This window comes from Pagrus pagrus (genome assembly GCF_965226575.1).
Source record: "Pagrus pagrus genome assembly, chromosome: 2".
In the NCBI taxonomy this organism is placed as follows: domain Eukaryota; kingdom Metazoa; phylum Chordata; class Actinopteri; order Spariformes; family Sparidae; genus Pagrus; species Pagrus pagrus.
The window spans coordinates 9,594,881-9,619,696 of NC_140186.1; the positions used below are offsets into that span (position 1 = coordinate 9,594,881).

The 24,816-nt window shown below is 40.2% G+C and overlaps 2 protein-coding genes across 2 annotated transcripts in view; both read left to right on the top strand.

The window, feature by feature from the left end:
- The first annotated feature begins 1,376 nt into the window (after window positions 1-1,376).
- sorbs2a (sorbin and SH3 domain containing 2a) overlaps window positions 1,377-24,816 on the top strand; it is a 50,821-nt gene continuing 27,381 nt past the window's right edge. Inside the window, exons 1-6 of the mRNA XM_084345388.1 lie at window positions 1,377-1,946; window positions 7,551-7,740; window positions 19,227-19,276; window positions 21,015-21,104; window positions 23,018-23,044; window positions 23,184-23,308. Of these exons, the coding sequence (XP_084201514.1) occupies window positions 19,267-19,276; window positions 21,015-21,104; window positions 23,018-23,044; window positions 23,184-23,308 (252 nt within the window). The 5' untranslated portion in view covers window positions 1,377-1,946; window positions 7,551-7,740; window positions 19,227-19,266. The remainder of the gene's footprint in view (window positions 1,947-7,550; window positions 7,741-19,226; window positions 19,277-21,014; window positions 21,105-23,017; window positions 23,045-23,183; window positions 23,309-24,816) is intronic.
- LOC311270763 (uncharacterized protein) lies at window positions 23,355-24,811 on the top strand (the record flags this gene model as incomplete). The annotated part of the gene is made up of 3 exons (XM_084375900.1): window positions 23,355-23,363; window positions 23,580-24,221; window positions 24,623-24,811. The coding sequence occupies 3 exons, from the start codon at window positions 23,355-23,357 to the stop codon at window positions 24,626-24,628; spliced, it is 657 nt and encodes a 218-aa protein (XP_084232026.1). The 3' UTR covers window positions 24,629-24,811.

The window sequence follows — 24,816 nt, forward strand, 5'->3', positions numbered from 1 at the left end:
GCTTAATAAAGACATTAAAAACAAAAACAGTTTTGCTACAGAGCTACACTTAATGAACAAAACCATAATTCAGTCTCTGGCGTATACACCAAGCAAGGGCGTAAAACCTCACAGCAAACATGTCAGATTTAATTTAAAATGCTGTGTGTTAAAACCAACCTCATGCCAGTGCCGATATAAATCCACACCTATCACAGTTTAACACTTTCAGATCATTATTGGATTTCGCTGCCTGCCACAAAATATTTGGGGTGTTAACACTGAAACGTTTGCTGTGTGCCACAATGATTAAAGGGGCTCAATGTAAAGTTTTCTAGCAATTTTTAAATGTATTAATGCCTTTTTTATTGGCCGCTTGTGAGCTGACTGTAACTTGACGTGAAAAAGGAGATCTCCCTCGTCTGTCTCGGTACCCTATACAACCTGTGGACGGTTCGTTAAAGTTGTTTAATGCTGCTGGACTGTGGATTTCTTTGTGAAGGACTCGGATCAGATTTTCCGGGAAAGTCCAAAGGATGTGACTTTCAGCACAACACAGTTGTGGTCACCAGAGCCCCTTTAATGATTGGTAGAGGCTAACTACGGAAACTGATTAATCTAGAGCACAACGCTGGAATTGAGGCTGCTATAATTTCCCATCCTCTTAACCTTTCCCACCAGAGAACAGATAAAAATAATTCAGGTTATTTCATCAATTGTCTCTGCAGAGATTTACAAGCAGTAACTGTCTACAATAACCCTAATGAGAGTAATACAACTGCCAACTACCCTTGTTGCTCCAGATAATCTCTATCCATTATTAGTTTGCACTTCTGCAGACTACGGGGATAATGAAAACGTACATGTGCTCATTCTGCAGATCCATCTGAGGCTCTCCTTTGCAATTCTTTGCTAGAATTTGTCGCCCTGTCCTCAGGACACAAGTCCGTCTCATCAGATCCATCCAGTAGCCTATATTTCTACAAGGATGTCAAGCTATAACATACTTGCCGTGTGTATATATAGCTCAACATTTCCCCCGAAACTGTTTGATGACAACACCATAGGCTGCCAGGGGGGAAAGAACAGATTCAAATGTTGGCACGGTTCTGGCTTATTCCTAGCGGGCCCTGTGGATCACTCACTAAGCCCGACTGAGTTATTACCATGTTCTATTCATTACCACAACATGCAGCCTCCATAAAACTTTCAGCCCTTCATAGCTGAGGTCATTCTTTTGTGTCTTCCACTGCAGACAGGAAGGTAAAGTGGCCCTCCTCTGTCTGCTAGCAGGGAGCTGCACACACAGGCCCACTGTGCTGTGCTGTGCTGTGCTGTGCGCGCGTCCTCTGGGCACACTGATTGAACCACGGCCGTTGCCATGGCTACACGCAGACCCAATGAGAGGCAGCTCGCGCCGGACTGTTGCTGAATGAAAAATAACAGAGGCCATTTTGCGCATGAAGCCGCGGCATCATTCAATAATAATAATAATTAAAAAAAAACGGAAACAGGAGGCAGGTTCGGCCCATTTCTGGAAAGGAAGCGAGTGTTTAAGAGCCGGTGGCGGCGGAGTGTTGTGGGACAGCGGTGCGAGCCTCGTTGTCAGAAGAAGAGAGAGGGGAAAAAAAAGAAAAAGGGGGGGCATGCGGTAACTAATTGTGCCGCCTCTTCCGTGGAGGTTTGTGTCTTCACCCGCAGTGGTGCTATCCGAGCCCCCCCGGCGAGTGACCCCCGAGAGAGGGAGTTGCCTTTTTGAGTTAGCTGACCGGCAAACATCCATGCGCGTCGACAAAAAACAGGTGTACGGTTTCATCACACGGACACCGCACTAGCTTCCGAGCCGCCGTGTGTGTGTCTCTCTCTCTGAGTGTGTGTCGAGTGAGGACTTCCCACATGGACGAAGAGGCTGGTAGCCCGACGATATGTTGCGGGAATTAGTCGAGTGAGGCGGCGGTCGTTTTAAGGTAAGGTCCACACGGCACACATCAGCAATGCACTGCTGTCGCTACTATCTGTTTGCTTCCTGCGGATCTGACCGAGAGCTGAAATTAGTGGTCTTCTTTTGGGGGTAAACAAGCTATTTGTTGTGTTTTTTTTAAAGTGCGTTGTAAGCGACAACGACCCCTCCAGTTGTAATCGGCGTGACCAGGGCAAGTGAATCAGCGCATCCGGGATGCGGTAAGGTCGCCACCAAAGTGCATTCCGGCGGATCGCTGTTTCCAGTGCATTAAAGGGAAGATGCGGTCAGTCAGGGGCTGGGGAGGATGATAAATACTCAAAAAACCACACGCTTTTAAGCTGTGGGGAAATAAACAACACCCCGATATGTTCATCAGCATTAGTAGCAGCAGCCTGAAGACCGTCAGCGTGAGAGACGATCACAGCAGGATGTTTGGTAGTAGTAAGCATGACTTGAGATATCCATGTTTAACCTACATCCCAAATGCTTAGGATAATCTCTATTGTTATCTCCCACTTCCACAGAGCAGTGCTGGATTTTTTTTTTGTGCGATAATGAAATAAACAAACACATGCAGTGTTGTTAGTTTTGCTCTGTTGTGTAGGTTTATCTTCCTCAGTTCTTTTATTGGAGAAAACAGGGCTCTGAGGTTGGTATTGTGCCCTGTGGACTTACTTATTTTATGATACCATCGCTTATCACCCAACACATCTGGATGGTGTATTGTCAATCCCCATGCGTCACCAGGCACCGTAAAGTCAATATTGAGGTACAGTTTTTCCTCATTCCTCCTACAGCCAGTGTCACCTGCCATTAAAGTCTCTCATCGGCGTGAGAGGGCTGGGATGAAAACCAGTGGTGCTCTTTAATGCTGTCTGCTAACTGGTGTAAAGGGATGATGTAATGAGGAAAAAAAGAAAAGGCCAGCAGCGATGGATGGTATCAGTAAAACCCATTTGAATGCTGGGTGAGCAGGGAGAGTGGGGAGGATGCACAAAGTGTAATACTATCACTCCGGGAACCTCATACCACTCCCAGTGTGGCCGACCTGCCCTGTGTGTGTGTGTGAGTGTGTGAGTATGAGTATGAGTGTGTGTGTGTGTGGGCTTTAATGGCAGCTATGTTTGATGTAATATTTTATGCATTTCTATGAGCGCATACTTATGTCTGGGAGAGAGGAAGCGGCACAGCGGGTGCAACATGACGAGCAACAGTTGGCTGCTATCTGTCTCACGAGGGCCCGCTGCACCAATAAACATCCTCTCACAGAGGCTTAAATATACACACTTAACGGGCGATCATAGCCTTTTGACTTGATTGATGAGCCAGCGAGTATGTCTCTGTTAGCGTTAACTCGGTTGCACCTGCCAGTTTAGAGTTACCGAGAGAGACTGTACATGCATCTTTGAGTGAGAGAGGCAGAGGGAGAGCGAGGGGAGGAAAGGGGATCAAGGCAGGCCATCGGGGAATAGGAGAATGTGATACATTTTCTCCTAAAAGTACAGAATGTGACAGGGGGGGTTACTCTCATAGTTCACGTTCTTTCTCTCTATGACGCTCTCTCTTTATCTCTGTCCATCTCACACACAGACATCTCCTTTTAATTCTCCTCTGTCTGTTTATTTCTTTGCTTTGGTGTCCTAGATTTTCCCGCTGTCCCCTTTGGTGTGCTTTCCTTACACACATCTTCCCTTCTCCTTCAGAAGCTGATGTCATGCCTCAAGTGATGTGTGAAAAGCTTGGCTAATTCACAATCTCACCGATAATAGGTGCCACACGCAGGCCACGCTCGCTGCCTGAGCTTTATCAACGATAAAGCTGTTTGATGATCGGTACGTTATACCTAAAATGCAGAGCAATTCCTTTTTTTTTGTCTGTAAACAAAATTAAATTGTTATCGACCGTGGAGCTTGACTGAGATGATCAGTGATTCTGGGTGAGTTTGAGCCAATAATGTTGAATGTGTCTTTTAATTATTAAGATAATCATTAAGAATTCCTACTATAAAGGTGGCTAATAGCATCACATCATGGAAAACAAAGCTCATGCCTTTCCGTTATTTATTTAAGTATGGATAAAATGATAACATCTATAATCAAGGATGCTATTTTTGTGGCCGATACCGATAAGAGAACCAATAATTTCACATTTTTGTATTATAAAAGAAGTTTATAACCCTAAGTTTATGCACACTTGAGGGTAGGAAAGGCTAAAATGTGGTGAGCAAAGACAGACGTTTTAATTTTTGTATCTTCTTTTAATGTGTAAGCAACCACCTACTGTATTGGAGTTTGCAAGTGCTTTGCTTCTTAGGTCAAGGAAAGCAATGGCGCTTCATATTATCAGCTCTAGTTATCAGCTATAATTTCACCGATACGATAAATAGCTGATAATATAAATTTCCCTATATCGGGTACGGGTAGAAAGTTTGTCGGCCCAATATGTATTGTGCATCGCTATCTATACTCATATCTTGTTTTTTGCTGCTGTTGTTATTGAAATAACTAACAATGAACACAAGGGGAAGCATCTCATGTGCTGATTGGACATCACGGCCGGTATCTTTGATATAATATTTGCATGCACATTTACAGTGATCAAATGTGAAGAAATACATGCAATAGTATTGGAGACAGAAAAAGAGGATACTAAAATAAAGGGCGCGTTGGTTTTGTGCGTTCTCACTTAAAATGTGTTAAAAATTAAAAAAGGAAATACCTTTACACAACCAAGACCTCATGGGATGGTTAGTTGTATATGTATATTATATAGTTGACTTCAAAATGTCCATGCACTACTAGAGCATTTAGTAGTTTATATCTTAAAGCTCAATAAGTAGAATTGATGAAACATGTTAATATAAAAACAATAAATCAATTCACTTCTCAGCAAGGATCCTGTATATTTTTAATTTATGCTGAGCAGAGCAGTAAAATAAAGACTGAATTAAAAAAAAAACGGTTATAAGTAGTCGAGGATAGAGACACACTTTAAACAGATTAACAACACAGCAAAGAGGAGTTAGTCTCTCCTGCTTAGCTGTGTTGGAAGATTTCCTTCCTTGCATCGTGTATTGTTCCAAAGCAACAAAACATTGGCACTGTGTCTGGTGAGTTATATATTTGTGGATATACGGTATTATTTTTTCCTTTTTTTGGTCTTGTTTAAGTGTTTCCTAGTAAGTGACACTTTACTAATGTGTACACGCACAGCTCTTCTGCTTTTTATAACCTGCCACTTACTTAACTGGGAATGGCAGGGCCTTGCAGAAGCTGATAATGAATTAGGTGTTGAAACTGTACGGGTGAGACCATGTCGTCGCGGTCACTGTAGTCCAGAGTGGCTCATAGGTCAAAGCGTCGGTGTGTTTGAGGGTGAGTGTGTGTCAGTCTCTATAAAAAAAGTTTGCGCTGGTACTTTAAGGAGATCATTCCTAAGCTGCTGCAGCGTCGTGTTGGTTTTGATTGTTTTTTCAACCATTCCTTCACATGCAAAACTTGATAGGAGGTGCTTATCAAAGTCACATTTTAGTTTTAATGCACGAGTTTGAATCCAGAACTGTGGGCTTACAGCCATCAGATGTCAGAAACAGTTGTTGATGTTTGTGGAGATATTGATGGAGATCTCTTTTAAAGCTTCATGTAGGTTAAACGATAATGTCTGAAGTAAATAGTTACGATTATAATAGAGAACTAAACTTTGGCCCTTCACTACTTTATTGGTCTCCTGATACTCCCCTGATTTTTGCCCTGAAGTTACATCATTAGCACCTGTCAGTCGTCAGCTTTTCACCATACCTCCTTGATCCTTGGCACGTGACCAGAGATTTCTGGGGGCCAGCTGCTGTTTGATTACATCTGCTGACACACCAATCACTGAAGTGGGGCTGCGGGAACCCCAAAGCTTGCGGCACAGACATTTGCTGCTTATCATTGGAGCCGCGTGCACTCGTCTAGATGGGATTTTTACATTACCACTTCATCATTTGCACGATGACAGCAGACACAGATAGTGCTGATCCGGGACAACTAAGTCCAGACATGTTTGATTTAAAGGTTGGCAACATGTCAACAGTTGGCTGTGTTTCGTGAGTCTCATGTATTCTCTATGTGGATTTATATGCTTAAAGTACTGGGTGTTGACCCATTTAAACATACTGTTTTTGAAACAGTTGCAATTGTGGGTAATGGCAGCAAACATTGACAAAACTTCCTAAATTTTGTAAAACAGTTTTTAGGCTCACTTGTAGTGGTTTTTGCCTTATTTGATAAATGGTTAAAGCTTCTTCTTTTTCTTCTTCTTCTTCTTCTTCTCTTTGTTACAGTCGTTTGTAACATATCCTATTCACACACTTCTGGTGAAACTACTCTTTGCAGGGCCTAATTGTTTTTGCTTTTTTCTTTTCCTTTAGTTTTTTTGAGGCATTTCAAAAGTTTGCTCCAGATTCAATTGTTCATTAGATGGGAACACGGCTAATCACAGATGTTTTGGCTATCTGTTTTGTAGGGAAAACAAGTCACCGCATAGCAATCTTATCAGCATCCACTTGCCACAAATGGTGCTGCATTACCTTACTTACTTTATAAGTTAATGGATTTCCATTGTAGTAACTGTTGCACAACTCCTGAACACAATAATATATTAGATGCGGATTTCTGTGCCTGTTTTGTTTATTGTTGAGTACGGGTGTGAAGGGAGGTCCAAAAAAGCCTATTGCACAGTAGCTGCCTGGTCGGTTTTAGGTATCCAGGCTCTAAATATGAGATGCTAATAGCAGTAGTTACATCATCATTCTGGGAATAGCAGGGAGTCTGGGGTCTAGAGGTGCTTCTAGCTGACCTCTCTGCTGTGTATATTCAGCCTGTGTGTATGTGTGTGGTCATTTCCAAAAATACATACATTCCCATATGGATTACACAGCAATAAGATTATTAATGACACAGGTGAGTGGACATTTTATTAGTCCATTTATATCTGCAGCCTGATATGATACTGACTGTTTTTTTTTTTTAGAGTTGGTGTGTCTGCGTGCACATTAGCACATCTCTCAGTGACCCCTATTCACAGGCAATCAACGTGTCAGCAACACAGTCAAAGAATATCTCATGTGAGAACAGTTTGACACTCCTGTCAGTTTCTGTGTGGAGAAGGCCACTTTACATAGTCCCGCACTGACGACATCCGCTACTGTGTGACATTAAAGCCAGGGAGGAGAGAGTTTCTAGCACCACTCCCCTCAGAGGTGTACCTACATTACCTGATGCATTTTGTACCGTAGAAATACAAAGTTCAAGTGACTGTGTTGTGTGTGCAGTATGTGAAGTTGTAGTCCGTCTTTGCGTGCTTGTGTGTGTGCATGCTGTGTGGTATGCATGCATGCAAACATGTGTGCGTGTGGTAAAATAGAGATAGTCGGCCCTGTCACTTAGCCCCCACCCATATACACTGGGGGGGTAACTTTCCAGTCTCATAGACGAGCATGCCTCAGTCTGAAAATAGCCGTATCTGATCACTGCTTCACCCAAACAGGGAACTCTCTCTTTCTCTGTCACTCCCTCTCTTTGGCTCTCTAACTTTCTCCTCGTTCTGTTGTCTCTGTGCTTCCTAGGCATTAAACAGGGTAAGATCTGGGAATAAAGCTTGACCGGGAGGAGAGACTTATCCTGAGCAGAGGGGAGAAGAAGGAAAGATCTAATCAGAATATAAGAAGAGAAAGAGGAAGGAAAAGGAAGTTGGGCTCACAGCTCACCTATACCTGACTCTTCTTAGCAAGTCTCCAGTCTTTTGGTTTTATGACGGTAAGAGTTGAATTTTCCCTCCTGCACTCTGCTGGTTGAGAGGTCAGGCATTTAGGGTTAAATGTCGTAAAAGATAATCAGACTGCAGGGTTGTGATAAAACGCAGAAGAACTTTGTTTATTAAATTCCAGGCTTTTAAAGTGGACTGAAGATTTCTTATGATAAATTGTGAAAAAAAATGTTTTATGCATCTTCCTCATTCATAAATCACAAATTAATATATTATTTCATTACATGTCTGCATGATTTACATATATTTGTGTTTTGAAATTTGTCTGTTAACGACTTTCTTTGAATGCAAAAACAAATCATTGAAGGCTGTGATTTAACTTACTCGGTAAGAAGACATCGAGGCTTTAAAGGGAATGCAAATTATAAGAGATGTGAATAGATTTTACAATCCAAACACCAAAAGGAATTGTTTTTATCTGTCCTGCCAAAGCCCACAATTATAGGCTGAGAGAGGAATTTTTGTCTTTTGTGACAGTGGACAGGGGAAATGGTGTCAAATAAAACCCTGCCTGCTACCACGGTCACCTCGGATATAGCACCAGGAAATAACTTCGATTACAGTTTTGTGGATTAAAAAAGTTTTATACGTAAACCCTAGAAGATATATTAAGGCTTGAGGAAAAAAAATAAGGATTGTGACTTCTTAACTGTCACAAACGAAAAGTTGAAATTACTTGCACATACAACAGAAATTCACCTGTTAAACTTTATTTTAGATTTTTATATTCTGATTGACTAAAAGTGGAGAAACATCAACTCAGTCCCCCAAAACTTTCCCCTGTACCTTCTCATAATTCTGCCCCAGAATCTCATTTTCCTGTCTGTGTCCCTTTTACATACTTCCATATCTTGTTACACACTTTTTCACGGTCTCCTCTTTCCCACTCAACAAAAGCCATGCACCAATCCCTCCATTAGGCCAGTCTCAGAGGTGTTGTGGAATGTCACCTTGACCCTTGGGTACACAGTAAGGGGTGGTTCCCAGCCTTGGTTCGTAGCATGGGTTCGCTTGGTTCCCTTCACCTGGACCTGACATAGAGTGAGGCACTTTGTCTGTTCCCTGTAAACGTCATAGGGCACCCTGTTTTTCCAAATAAATATGACATTATAATTAATACATGTAAATGATTTAGTTGACTTCTCCAATATTTGGGACATAAATGGCTGGCTCTCTTGGCTGTATCGGCATCACCTGTAATGGGGACGTAGGAAGTAGTTAATCTGTTGGAAAGAGACCGAAATAAGCCAGGTTTTTAACAAAGAATCCTGTATTAATACGAGCAACTACAGAAAGTTTTGAGGTATGTGTGTTATGCAAATCAGGAGGCTTATCTGGGCTTTACAGAAATACTATTGTTTCACTTTCAGCAGCTTAAAAACTGTAATTCCCTTGATAGTGTCACCCTGTTTTGCCCTCCTCTTCCTCATTCCTACCTGATACTGGGTATTTGTTCAAAGGCTTATGTACAAAAGAACAAAGACATTCAGAAGTTGCCTTTACAGAATAACAGCAAACACAGCGCTCTAGGATTACAGTCTCTTGTGAATGTGCAAAACTCTCGGTCTGACATGCAGAATGCCTTTTTTAAGATGCCTTTATTTATACAAACATTTAAGAATGTGCTGATTCATACGTATAGTCATTACTTGTCTATTGGCTATACTTTTGAAAGATGATTACAGTTTTTTTCAATGGCTAGATTATTATTTAATGAAGCCAAAATTAACAGGACTGTTCAGGACACTCTGGGAGTGTTTGAGATTTGCGATTCAGTCTAGTCTAGACCAAAACAGAATGTCTTATGCACAGTGACTGAGATAAACAGATATTTCATGTTGTGCATCCGGTTGTGATTGTGAAGTTTACCACGTCTCTGGTGAATATTAGGAAGTGAAAATGTAAAACATTTCCTCTTCGTGTACACACGGAGTACATAAAGATTCCTCAGATGGATTTTCCTAATGATACAGACCACCTTCGAGGGTTAAGGGTCCTGCGTAATGGTAGTAAATATAGCACCCCTGCTAATCAAGTTCCTCTTATCTTCATGCTCGACACTTAACACTGGTACCTGGGGAATCCAGACTATGTATGGGGAATGTAATCTTAGCCACAGCTGATAGCCATTCTGCTTCAGTGTACCCCTTGCGTCAAATGACTGCTTTCAAAGTTTTTCATTTGTTTTCATCATTAGATTTTGAAGAATCTATAAAAGAATGGCATACAAATTCTGTACTTTGAAATATAATTTGAAGCTAATTTCTGTCAGATCTCTTGAGGAGATAACTGTATTGTTCTTCATCCACTATTTTTTCCTGTTGAAGTGCAGTGATCCACAAAGCTTCTTCCCTTTCATGCTGTAAGTTGCACAGAACTAACTAATAAATAATAAGCAGTGTTTACAAATGTAGGTGCTGAGAAAGACATTTTTTTGAAAATGTTCTTTCCCTCATTTTCTAAACCAAAGCATTTACTACTACACTTATTAAATAAGCCAACTTCTGCTCTCTTCTTAATATCTCTTCTTAGGCCCTTTTTAACTTTTGTATGAGGTGGTAGTTATGGCATTTACCTGCCATGGACTCCTGCTCCTGAGGAGGCATTTCAAGAAATTAGATTTTTTTTTGCTCAGATAGAGAGCCTGAGTTCACTATTTTCAGAGGATAAGAGAAGTGTAGGATGCAGTGGTTTAGTTTGTCCTCAGCTGACAGCATTCAAGTTTAAACATCACATTTTAAAGTGTTTGAGATTCCAAGTTGACCAACAGTTGTTCTCCAGTCACTCAAACATTTGAAAAAGCCGAACCATAACTGGGGCCCAGCTATTACAGAGTCAAAATTGTTGAGTCAGGAAAAGCTCAATCATCTTCTTTGAAATTGCTTTGGCATTCAGCATCAAGTAAAGTTGTCCCCCATTTGTGCACCTATCACGTCATTATAAATCTGCTTATATGCTTATATTAGCTTGTTGTGTTTGTCTCAGTTTGCAGCCTGGGGTTCTGTAGTGTTGTAATCACTATCTTTTATTACAGAGCTCTCAATGTAGTGTACGCATCTTAGAGAAGAGGAGATGAAACAGAGGCGGCTCTTGAAGTGTTGTTTACTGATGAAGCTGTGTCCCCAGACGGCTTTAGCCAGACAGCTTACATAATACTACATGCTAATATCTGCTTCGTTCCATTTTCTCTAGTGTTTTCAAACTTAGTCCTTTATTTGTCATCTCATCTCTTCCTCTTCCTTCCTCTACCTCCATCCTCTTGGAGTTATATCTTTCTCTGTGTTTGTCTATGTTTGTATTTGCCTCAAATAAATGCTTCAATGCTTGTCCACACTCTTTTATTGTATCTGGTCTGTATCTCTCTCTTCCTCTCTTTGTATCAGTACATACACTGAATGCATCTTTAGTTCTGTATAGTAATGGTAAGATAACAAACCCACGAAGTGTCACATCCAATTCATTCTTCTTCCCTCATAGTCCTGTCTCACAGTGCTGGGGCTTGTGTTACATAATTGCATTAGGGCTCTCAGGCCAATGGCTCTGCTCGTTAGTGAAGTTGTGATGCAATCTGCCAAACACACGGGCCTCTGTTGTTTGCAGTATGGGTAGTGAGTGGGCATGTAGGGTCAGTGTATTGACCTTCCCTATCCATTCATACAGCCAGAGGGGGGTCTACTAATGAGTGGCAAGGTTGAACAAACAAGGCTGATAACAGAGACTTTGTTGGAAGTGGCTGTTGTTCAACTAGTGGCAGTAATGCGGTGGTAGAACAGTTACATGTTGTTGATAAAATATTCTTCATAAAATGGCCTGCATCTAACCACAAGCAGCTTTGTACTTTTGTGAAAGAGAAGTTTGAAACAGTTCTTTGCATGAAGACGTATTTAATTGAAGCTATAATTCTGCACTTAGCTACAGTAATGCGTTAAAGCCCCTTTATGTATTGTATTTATTTAGATTTAAACCATGCCTAAACTGTTATGGCCTCAGGGCCATTATCTGTTCTAAATTAAAATTCAATCCAGCCACAAAGTTAATAAAAGACCTATGTAACCATGGCAGGGTGCAGAAACAATAGCAACCCAAGCATATGAACGCTAACTTTTACCTCAGAACCTTTTTGCAAAACCTGTCCAAAACATCAAAAAAAGTGTGAATGTTCTTGTTTAACATTTTTTGGCAAGTGGCCAGGGTGTAAGCAGGATAATCACTCATATGGGTGCATTAAAGGATTTCAACACTGCAGCTAAGAAGTACACTAAGTAAGGATTACAACCTAGTGTCACAATCTCTGATTAATTTTGATTTCAAAGTGTTAACTGATTGATGATACCATCATGGTGGAAAGATATAGTTTTCAGAAAATAGAAAAAATTTTGGTTTAATTTCTTCTCTTGTTTGTATGAAAATGCTAATTTGGATGCTTATACAGTATGGTCCAACAGTGCCGAGCAAGTATGCAGTACCGGCCTTTTCTCTCTTTGACGTTAAAACAACGTTGTAACAATCAGATGTAAAACTCCACTGTACTATGCTCAGTCCAGCAGGTTGACTATCGAGCCAATAAATTGGAAATTGGGTTTATGAATATGGTGACGTTTCTGCTGCTTTAGGTGGCTCAAGTGTACTAATTCACTGTTGAAATTTTAACTGCTAAACCCAAGATAATACAGCAATCCTTCTCCTGCACTGTGTTTTATGGCATGGAGTTATATACTGTTAAAATGTTTATTTGTTTGGCTGATGTCTAACATGAATAGAAGTACTAGAAATACTTGTCACTCAAAGCACAATGGGTATTTCCCTATAGCTAGACTCTTATTTTGATTCCCAAGCCTTTCTTTATTTTTCTAACCACAACCCCGTACTGCCCGCATCTAAACCACAAAAATGCACAACTAAAATAACTTGGCTCCAATTCAGTAATTTAGGAATGAACCAATTCTACATTCTGCCTTTTTTGGAGGAGTGTCTCTCCTTTGAGCTGGGTTTCAGACTGGCCATGTCTCGATTAGGGTTTATGGACCTCAAGGGAAATCTGCTTCTTTTTTAAAAAGGGATTTGTTCTCTTTGATTCCAACAGTGAGATTAGCACTTCAGTTTCATTCCCATCAACTGCTGAGGCCATGCTCATAGCTAATATTCAATGCAGAGCTTGATGGCACATAATGCATAGTTTCCTATTATTTTTATTTCGAAAATTGCGCCTAGTGTCCTGCCAGAATGTAATATTTTGGTCTTAGTAAGCTTTCAAAAGCCGACAAGCTTTTGTATACAGAACAGTTGGGCAGAAAATGTCTATCTGATGACTTTTTGGTAGATCTTTAAATAGATTTGCTAAGGAGCTTAATCTGTTGACATTCTGTGAGTATGTCTCAGAGTGACTGACCACTCCAGGGTCAGGACCCTCGAGGCCATAGTCGGCTTATCTCCAACGACTGTTCACTCTCTCTGCTGCCTTCACACATGCGCACACGCACAAAAAAGACCTTTAAAAGCTTTGTTGCCATTCTGGGATTAAATAAATCTAAATTGAAACATGGAATTTTGAAATAAAAGTGGCTTCAGTTAAATAGATATGAAGGATGAATTATGATAAAATCTTGCTGCTACACATTTAGGTTTTAATTCATCCTAATTACTTGAATTTGATTGGAATTTAAGTTAGAGTTAAATTACTTACAGTTTATTTTATTATTTGTATAATCATTGATTACATTTTGCCATTTTCCTTTATGTTTTTTCTCTCCATTGTGGCACATTTACTCCAACAGGGAGTATAAAAACTGAAATAAGAAACTTTGAAAAATAACTGTCTGTCTCTTGTCTTGTAAAGGGAACAAGCTATGAATGAAGTGAAGATATCATCATGAGCTAGTGAAGAAGGAATTAATTCATGAACAGGAATAGTAAGACCTTTAAATCTCCTCCTGAGCAATGGCAAGCAGTCCCTCCCACCAAAATAGATAAACTACTGCCAAGGGAAATACTTGAATACAAAGGCAAACAAAGTAAAGGGTTGGTAAGTAAATAAACAGTGCCATAAAGCATTGCTAGTGGTTACTGCATCCTCTGCTGAATGTTTTTGCTATGGGGGTGGGATCTACCAGTGATATTCTGCTGATCTGCTGGGTACGATTGGGTGGTACAGCTAGTTAAATCACTGTTATTTTTTTATGTTTTCATTGTTAACATTTTTCTCACGGAAGGATGGTGAGCAATTTGTTTTCAGACACTTGTTTTGTCTATGCCGAGGCGGACTGCCAGTGACTAATGGTATGCCGGCAAGTGCTCTTTGAGGATGTGTTTGTGTTTTTCTTTCCTTCCTATTGTGTTTCCATTACACTGTCTGCGTCACATTTTTATTCATGTTATTGTTTTGTCGAGACATTTCTCTTAGTATAATGACCTAGCTTAATGTCCCTTTTTTGTTAATAAGGGGGATAAGGGCTTTAACCTCATTCTCTAGTAGCATTGAAAGTTCTTGACCCGTGCCTTGTCATCTAAGTGCTGTCTACATGCTCATTTAATGAGATAATTGTAACAGTGCAAAGAGAGAAAGATTACTCATGGAAATTCCCATATACTCACTGTGACTTATCTTCCGTCTTTAGAATTGAATTTGTTTCATGTGTTTTGTCAAATTTTGTGAATTTTCTTGTTGTCAAATGGGAGGAAATTGGGCATGCCATGATAGAAACCATTTTCTGGTGATGAGCTCATATAAATAGTAATGTTCTTCTAATAAAGAAACAGTAAGATGAGCTCCCTACCATAGACTTCAGTTTCTTATGTTTAAAAGGGATTGGAGGCTTAAACCCTGAGTCCACTGATATGAACGGTATGGGTCCCAGTGGGTCACTCAACAGACTAATGAGACTTGATGGGCTTGTGGTGTTGGACGTCATGACTTTCTGTGGCTTATAGCTCTGACTTGTGTATTTGCAGTCCCACAGCTATTACACTCAGTAATTATATACACACTAGTCTCCGGAGTGGCCCACCAATGTCTAAATTACAGTCGGGGGATAAACCACGGCAGAGTAAGAAAATAAAGTGACTCGAAACAAACTTGACATACCAAATGTTTTGGCCAACAAAACTAGGACAAGAATTGCAAACAACTCTTTAGAAATGGCCTCTTGTTTATTATCCATGTATTTAGCACATTTAGTTTTCATTTAGGGAAGATATAGCAAAATTCAGTGTAGAGAAGAGTTCTGGGAATTGACATTGAAGTTTATACATTATTATAAAAAAGGGAGGGTAACCCATGTTTGATCTGTCAACATTTATTCCCACTTCTTCCCTTAGAGCATTACACTTACACAACTCACTGAATATTTTTGGCAACATTTGGCACCCCTCCAGTATATACTGTGATACGCATGCTGAAAAGCATTAGCTGCTAATAGTGATCTATCATCAGTTTCAGAGAGTGCTGCACATTTTTGCATTAAAAAAAATTAAGAAGTCTGTCTGGACAGTCAGAGTTGTTCAGAGGTGTAGAGCCTCTTGAGTTTTCTTCCCATGTCCAGCCATAACATTACACCATGGCCACAGCTGCTGTGTCGCCGCTGATCTGTCCCCAAGAAACATGATCCTGTTTATAATCTGACCATCATTTGGACGCCGACTGCCTGCGACGCCAGACCCATGATTTACCCCAGTGCGTGTGTGTATGTGTGTTTCTCAGAGATAGATTTACGAGGGCATACTGTATGAGGGTGAGGATAAGGTCTTGAGGGACTGAAAGTATCCCACGATGTATGGCTTAATGGAGTCACACAAGTGATAGCACTTCCTTTTCACCACCATTAACTTTGTTTGGAAATCCTCATAGTGGTATAAGTAGATAATGAGGGTATATTAATGAATATTAATTGTAGGAGGGTGATTTACAGTACTTAAAAGCTGTTGTAAGTATTACTGAAAGACCATGCATGATGTTCTATCATCTGCCCCCATTTACATTTGCCAAAGTTCAATATTCATATTCATATATTCATATTAAGAAATACTTTGTGAAACAAGTTAACTCATATGGTACAATATGTTGTTTTTATCTCCATGTAGCCAGTGCTGGGTCTTTGAGATAAAGGTTTTATTTACCTCCTAGTGGAACATCTGGCAGTAGCTGAGATAAATCTGTTCGTATTCATTGAAACTACATTTTGCAAACAATCATAGCACTCTACCCATGCATAACTAATCACACCATATGCATAACTAATTAGTGAGGTTAGTGTAACTAATATGTGAACTATCGTTCCTAAGACAGCATGGAGACAAAGTAAGACAAGTAGTTAGGTGACAAAACGTAACGTATATACTGATAAGATATATCTGTAATATCAGCAAGTGTAGATCTAGTTTTAATGCTAATGATAAACCTTGTGCTGATCTATTGTATTCTTAAACTGTGGCTATTGTGTGGTCTACGACTGTGGTCAGTTGGAAATAGAGACTGCCACAGTGAGAAACATATTTTTGTGATATCACATAATGGTAAAGTTTTCTTTTTAACAACATAACAGTAGTATACATTGTCATATTGAAAATATTTTTCTTTATGAGAGTGCATATTACAAGTCTTCATCGGTTGTTAAAATGGGGAAAGGATCTGAGAAATGAGATGGATGGATGTTTACCCTATTCTCATCTGAACCGAGCCTGTAAAGTTTTAAGCATGGTCAAATACTTGTTAACGTTACTCTATACATCTGGTGCCACTCATCGCTAGAGCCAACTGCTCAAGCAGTTTACACATTCAGGTCAGGGTATGATCGCATACCTTTACCAAAATAAGCCCCAGTAAATGGTAGCCACAATTATCAGTACTTTCCTGGTCAATGTGCAATGGGGTCTAGTTTAGAAATGCATCATTTCTATTGTCAGTTTGTTCGTACTCAGAGCTGTAACAAATGCTCAGAAGGATGAAACATGAGTTAAAGCATGAACTGCTAATTTGTGTGTATGCTTTCATCAGTACACAGCCTGTATGTCTAAGGGAGATCCCTCATCACTCGTAAGCAAGTGTTTGTTTGGGTAGACTTTTAATGTACACTAGTGTTTCATCATTTGTACAGATTTAATTACTTGGTGCACTGATGAAGGCATAGTCGAAAAACATTTGTGCCTTTTGGTCCACTGTGCTCAACATTGAAACAAACTAATAAATAAATATATACAACAAAGACAGACAGAAACAGAATAATGATGGTGATGATGACATTAGAAGATAAAATAGAATACAATTTTACTACATAGATACAATAAAATAAATGAATAAAATAAAGAATGTCTATAAGCCTTTTTTAATCAAAAGCCAGGCTGAGAAGGTAGGTTTTAAGTTTATGTTTAAAGACTTAGACATTTCCAGCTGCTTTTAGATCCTCAGGCAGTGGCTCGGGGCATGAAATAGACAAGGATATGTCTCAAAAAAGTCAAGCGGCCATTTAACCACCCTATTTAAACACGATTGCTCTCTTAAATCACTGATAAGTATTATCAAACTCACCCAACCTCAACTGGAGAAATACATCTTGCTTGGTTTTAAGATACTGAAATCATCCCAGTCACAATGTCTCAGAGCATTTCAAGAGTTCTGGAGCCTTCTACAACAACAATTAAACCACAGCTACCATACATCACATTCCCAAAACATAACAACAGTACATGTACGTGTGTAAAGCAAACGTAGCCTTTTGTATGTCATAGTTATTTAGATACCAGACATGTATGATCCCTACTGCAGCCACTGTAGGCTGTCGCTTGTAGTATCTGTCATACATACTAAGTCCCGTGATGACACACATACATGCATTCGCACAGCGATGCAACAGTCCGTGCTGTGCCTTTGGCTTTTGATGTGTGCCCCATTCATATCAATCATACACCCTGCCGCAACAGTTCCAAGAAAAGGTCTCCATATAGCAAGAGACAGACATCACATATGGGTACAGTTAAGTAATCATGGCATTCTCTATCATTTATCAGTGCCATTTAAGTTATTTATGTTTCATCTGTGCCGTGAAGTATGTGCTGAGGTCATTAAGTCTCTCACTCAGCTGGGAGATAAGTTATGTTCCCACATTTGGATTCCAGGGGTTTAGGCTTTGGGTTAAGCATTGTTTTAAACATGACAGGCAATATGAGTTGATTTCATTTCATCTTTTACATTTTTACATTGCTGCATAGTAACTCAAGGAAGAGAGATTTGTTTCAGAAGTGTTTAAGTGAGCTTGTTGTTTTGCTATTAAGCACATCCACACCTGTTAATAAAAGATATCAGGAACTCTTTTTGCTGCTTATATCCTTTTTAGCTGCACACAGTCACAGCCAGTTATAAGTATATTTCTGTTTAAGGGTTAGTAATCTGGCCAAAAAGTAATATAACGCTCTATTAATCACAAACACAAACGCTTATAGCCAGACTTGAAATAGCCTGTGAATTTCTCCTTTTGCACAATTAAAACACAATACTGCGTTAGAGATCATCTTTGTGGCACAAGCTCCTCATCTGCCATTAAACTAGATATAACTCGGGATATTTGCAACTCAGATCCAGACTACATTTGGAGAAGCAAAATGGCTTCAAGTGGCTTGTAAATGAGATTTAAATCACATTTCTACAGATGCATATCAGTTTGGATGCTTTGGTTGCTTGTATTGGATTTCAAAGTGTCTCTGTGTCGAGAAGAACACAGATTACAAAAGTCTTTGGACAGTCATGACTCATGTTCAAATAAATTTGACTTGACTGTGTGATTGTTTGGAGAGTGAAACAATCTGACTTGAAGATCTGATTCAAGAAGCAAGTCTGATTTGCCTACAGTCTGAGCCATAGCCGTATTAACTAGCTTTTCAGTTCACTTCGCATGAATCGGTGAACACATCAGAGATGTGGATGGTGGTTCAGGTCTAATGGCTCTTTATTTTGCCTGGAAATTCAGTTTTGCATTTTATGACTCAGTTCAACCCCCAGTTTGTCACATTTCATGTGTAGGAGATATATACTTCTGCCTATTGGTTTTCTCATGATTGGAAAAATGAAATGTGTGAAAGGAGTTTAAAATTGAGCTGACTTGCAGTCAACTGTGGTATGTCAGCACACAGCATTCCTACTTCTAAACATCATTAATCTCTTCAGAGTTTCCCTGCACAGTGATGTTGGCTCTTTACAATGTCTGATTTGTATCAAAGTAATGCTAATGACCTTGTGGGCAGCAGCCAGCAAGGATACTGGCAGATTTCCAAAATAAATGCTTAGATTAGAGATTTAATATTAAGGAGTTTACACAAAAAAAACGAGGTTGCGTCTCAGAATTGCAATACATCAGTTATTTATTGTTGCAGTCTCAGGGAGATCAGTTTGTGAGTGGAAATTACTGGAAATCTTGTAGAGGGTCGAAGATATTTATTCTGGAAATGTTTGAATTCTTGTGTCTGAAATGCTTTGTTTTTTGCTTTCCAGGACAGTGTATCCCCCTGCTCAGTAAGAAGTGCTCTTCAATATGAATACAGGTATACAAGTACACAGACACAAACATACATACACAAACCACAAACTATGTGTGCTTTCTGGGGAATCATCCATCCACTTCATGTCCATTCAAGTTGAATAATTATATTTTCCTTTTTTTTTTTTATCTTGTATTTACCAGTACAATAAATAAACATAAAACTTTTGTTTACACTTAATACTCTGCAATAAAAACATAAACATTTGTCCACATGTCAGACCACCCAGCTATTTTAAAGGCAGCTATGTGTGCTACTTTTCCTCTGCCACTGGCATGACTCTGTAATTCTAACCCTGACCCTGTTTCACCACTTTGGTATCGGTCCATTTTGGGCCTGGGTTATTGTGAGTTAAAGCATCAATAAGTATAGTAAGCCTGTTGCTTTTAACCACAGTGACGTACTCCTCCTTTAATACATTTCCAAAGCTCTGTCCTAAACTTGGCAGTCATCCCGAGTGTGTATTTCAGCCAGAGAATCAATGATGAGTAATCCGTCTTTCAGTCTTCTTCAGACACCACACACCAACACTCTGCCAGTGGTAGCTTGACTCATCTTGGTTGTTTGCCTCTATTTACAATCTAGAAGACAATACAAAAATAGCTGTGCTGTGTGTTGAAAAAACAACCAATAACATTTGGAACAGAAAATTAATTTGATGGAGAAACAAAACAACACAACAAAAACAACTCCTACACGACTACAAATCAGTGGCACTGTCGAGCCAAGAAGGAAGCAACACACACACTTAATCTGGAGCAAGGAACCAAAAAGGCTGCATAATGCTGAAGCTAATTTACTCCTAGCAAGCTACTTTGATGCAGACAAGCCCCCACTTTTCACAAAATTGTCACTGATTTTAAACTTCCTATATTCCTATATTGTACAATATAGTTTGCTACAGGAGTCTCATGTCCTTAAGTGAGCAAAAAATATGTGGAGAAGCATTTGTTAGCTTGTGGTTTCACTTTGACTCAGATTCAATTGACTCTCTGACTGTTTGTAATCGCCACACTGTGGTCTCACTGATCGTCCAGTCCACAACAGAATGTGGTTGGTTACACGTCAGGCAATAGCCTATCAACACTGAACAATAACAGAACTGAACAAGTTATTAACTCAATGAAGTAGAGTAAAAAAGTGCAATACTGTATATACCTCCAATATGTAGTGGAGTGAAGTTTAAATGAGCAGAAAATGGAAAGACTGAAGTTCAAGTAGTTCAAAATTGTACTGAAGTACAGCACTTGATTTTGTAGATTTTCATTTTTGCTGCAAACGTATATCCGTTCCAAATGCAGGTTATCGGTCTCCATAATTACTAATAATCTGCGTCCGCCCTGAAAAACATATTGGTCGATCACTTGATTTTTCCACTATAATTAAAGGTCCCACTTTCATTTCAATTTCATGAATTTCCCGTGTCATAAGCATACTGTATCTGACAGAAATGGTCGAGTGTAAACTAATGCAATAGGGCATCTTCAAACTTCTACTTTACAATGAAACCTTGTGATTGTGCCCTGCGCCAGTTTCATCAAATATCCTGAGCTCATGCAGTACAAATCAGGCTCTTTAAATGCATGTGCTTTACTTCTACTTGTTTGCTTGTTTGTTTTGTTTCTGGCTGGAAGCCTTTCTCTGTGAAAGTGTGTGCATTCGTGCCTTTGTTTATATGCATGTGCATGTGTGCGCCGCTGCTTCTGCCTCGATGATCACCTGCCTGGCTGTGATTTCTCAGATAGCGGAGGATTTGCTCGCAAAAGCGTGGCCTTGTCATTCACACTCTCTCCCATGAAGAGGGTCCAGAGCTCACCAAATCTAGGCACAGGTACTAACACTCACGACCACACTTTAAATTAAAATGTTTGAATAAGAACAATTAAATAGCTAAAATACAAGCCACTGCAGATATTGACTGAACTAAACAAAGTCAAAGCAATGAGGTAAGTCTGAAAAAGTGGCTTGTTGTTTTTCCAGAATCATGTTTGGGCTTCATCTGCGTGATATTGCTTTAGCTTAAGCAATGTTTTGATTGTGGGATGCTATTTTTTGCTGATCAGTTCATTGTATAATTCTTTTATTTCCTTTACTTAAGCCTCTTCCGCCTTGGCCTTGTTTTTGCTTCCTAAATCAGTCATAAGTCATACTGTACCTGATGTTGTTGATTTTAATCTTCCTTCCTTTTGACAGCTCTCATATGTCATGCACTTGGTCTGCTACATACAATTTCCCTTTCTTTATGGGTAGTTTGTTCTGCTCTTCCTGTGGTCCTAGTGTTTTTCATCACTATTTTTCCTGCCTCTTTTACTCCCCTATTACTCTTTCTCCTCTGTCAGCATGGATTGGTTAGACATGGCACAACTCCCTTGACCCTGAGCTTTGGAGAATGTGGAAATGTTCTCGGATGGGCCTTCTGTTTTGGCACTGTTCGGCTCAGTTTTTCCTGCTCAGTCTTTTTAAGCTTCATGCGTGCAAACTTACTGTAAATTTGCTGTATTAATAAGCCCCTTCATTCTAAACTATCCTATTACTCACACATAATTTGAAATTGCAGGTCACATTAAGACAAATAACTGAGGATTTTATATAGCGAGGGAAAAAGCTGAACCTTAAGTACATTCTCATTTTCCAGAGGCTACAGCTGGTCGCCTCAGCTGCCTATTTTATTTCTTTGCTGAAAGAGCAGTGTTCGTGCCTGAACCTTGTCAGCATCCAGGTTAACAGCTGCACCCACGTAGGCATCTCAGCACTATACGCTTTCTTTTAACAAAAGTAGGGTACTCTACTGACAAACTGTTATCAGATATAGAAGGAGTAGGAGTATGGTAAGACTGATCAAACCACTGTTCAGAGGGCTTTAGGACCCTGTGGGCAGCCACTAGTATTATTGTGAAGGAGATGTGCAGACATCAGCTTGAGAGCGACCCTCAGCCATGGCAGGGATGGAAAATACAGTCAGCATTGTCATCCAGCATGCTGTTATACATGGAGGAACAACGCTGGTTCCTGTACTGAAATCACTCTCCTGCATGGTTTCAACACTGTACACCACAGAATCGAGGTTAACAAATCAGTTTAGAGTGTTTTGTGTGCTGTGGAGTGGATCGTCCAAGCATGGGCCATCTACATTTCTGTGAGCTAGCTAACATAACCAGACATGTGGAAGAAATTGACAGACATATCCATAATCAGAAAAATGTTAACCATGAGTGTATGAAAGCATTCAAGAAGAATTTGGTTCAAGGATAATTCAGGGTTTTTTCTTTTGTAGAAACCTGGCATATTTCCCGTGAATGTGGCTATTGTGGCTCTATGGGTCGTGCTAACTTTGCTCTCGCCACCTTTGTTGTAGAGATTCAGAGATATGAGGAGTCTTGCAAAACAACATAAATCAGGACCTCCCCCAACTTTCTAAATAACAGTTTATACACATGAATCATTTCAATTGCTTGTCTATGAGTCTGACCGAAAGTAATCACAGAACGAAACAGACGCTCATTATTGCTGGCTATACGGTCCGTTCTCATTTTTATAAACGAGCCCTGTACTGTCCTGTACTTTTCCCTCTTCATTCTGTGTTATTTCTGTCTTTGTCATACTAAACATTCTCACAAGCATTTTGTGAGAAGACGTCTACTTTAGATGTAATCATATTTAGTGGTATGGACGTATTTCAGGGATGAATATTATAACACATTCAGTCATGTAATTTATTTTTGCTTTGTCTCCTCTCCTCCCCAGGGAGTGATTCTCACTCATCAGACTTGGGTAAGTCTCTCAACTTATGGTGAATTCATGTGGAGAATCTTGATTGTACATGACTGAAGAAGCTTTAAGCGCTCCGTAGCAGACCAGAAAACTTAATTAAAACACAGCGTCATGGTGATATTATTAACCTTATCTTTAGATTCCTGGCGGTCACGCAGTGTAACAGATGGGCTTAAGAATGGAGACGCAAGCAGCTCGTCTCTTGCTGCCAAAGGCTTTCGCAGCGTCAGACCCAACCTGCAGGACAAAAAGTCTCCAACACAGGTAAAATGTCTGACACACAACATTGACAGATGTTGACATTTTAGAAATGTTTAATGCTTTTTAGAGAGAAAAAGTCCCGTTTCTGTGAAAAATTATATTCTTAATGAGACCAGAAACCAGCATAATTATGGATAATTTACACAGAACCAAACTGTATTTCTGAGTATGTGTTGGGAACAACTTGATGATTTGTATCAAGCTTTATACTGATGATTTCTTCTTGTTGTTGCCTGAACTTTGCTTGGCTGTTGCATTCTAATTGGCCAATAAGGATAGCAATCACGTGCCCTTGCCACCCCCCCGGAGAGAGAGTTTCCACTTTTCGCCCACTGGCACTAATCCGCCAGACTACAACTCTATCATTGCACTGGCTAATGATTTCAGCCCAGGAACGCTAACCCTCACTCAGAATGAGAAAGCAATCTTGAAAGAGACCTACACTATTAGCAGCACATCTTCCTACTCCTACTCAGAGACCAGTACAGACCCAATTCAAGAGACACACCAGTCCACTGTCCCAAATGACAACTGTAGTGCATCTGTCACCACTAACTCACAGTCCCAGGAGCGTAAGGTGTCTTCCCTCAAACTAACCCCTGTCACCATCCCTGACCCCCCAGCTCACGGCAACTCTTACCTTGACCCCCTAACTAAGACCACAGGTTCCCCACCACTCACTCTCCTCCCTCCACAAAAGGGTCCCACCCTGTCTCCACCCCTGGCACAGACAGCCTCATTTTCTGTCAACTTGGGCCCGAAGAATCTGAAACATCCAGAGTCTTCAAAAGACACAGTGGAGCTCAAGGTCCCCGATCAAGCCCCAAAACAAACCCCAAGTGCAGGTCCAACCCAGGTGGAGATAACGAAGGCTCCTCCCGCAGTACCGCCAAGACCCTCTGCTGCTCAACTTTTGGTACATAACTGACTACATACAGTAACAATACACCAAAGGAAAGCAATGATTGTGTCCATTTTAGGGTCACTATGATAAAACATCCTTGGGTTTTTATCGTGGTGACATCAAGTGATTAAAGGGTAACACACTGGCACATGCCATCAATAAAACAAACAGAAGAAGTAGTCAAGATACAGAGGTGCAGTTGTTTTAATGCACGTTATATGCTGCTTGTGTGTGTTGCCCTTGAGTTTGTTAGTCTTAGTGCTGCCATCCAACCCAACAACCAAACTAATTATGGTTCTACATATGTGTGAACTCACACTGTATGCGTGATAACCAACTGTTACTTTTTATTTTTACTGTCTGTGTATTTGTTGCCTTCCAGTTTGAACTAACAGAGCCTCTTCAATTCACAGCATTAATCGCGTTTCGGAAGATGGTGCTGCAGCCTCGTGACGCCCGGTGTGGTTTCACAACAGCATTTCACCTTCTGTTAGGCTCACGTGTTACTTCCACACATCCTTTGTGACAACGTGGCTAACGAGTAATATCACTAAGCACTCTCCTCCTCTCCTCCTTTTCCAATCAACTCCCTCTCCCTCCAACACCA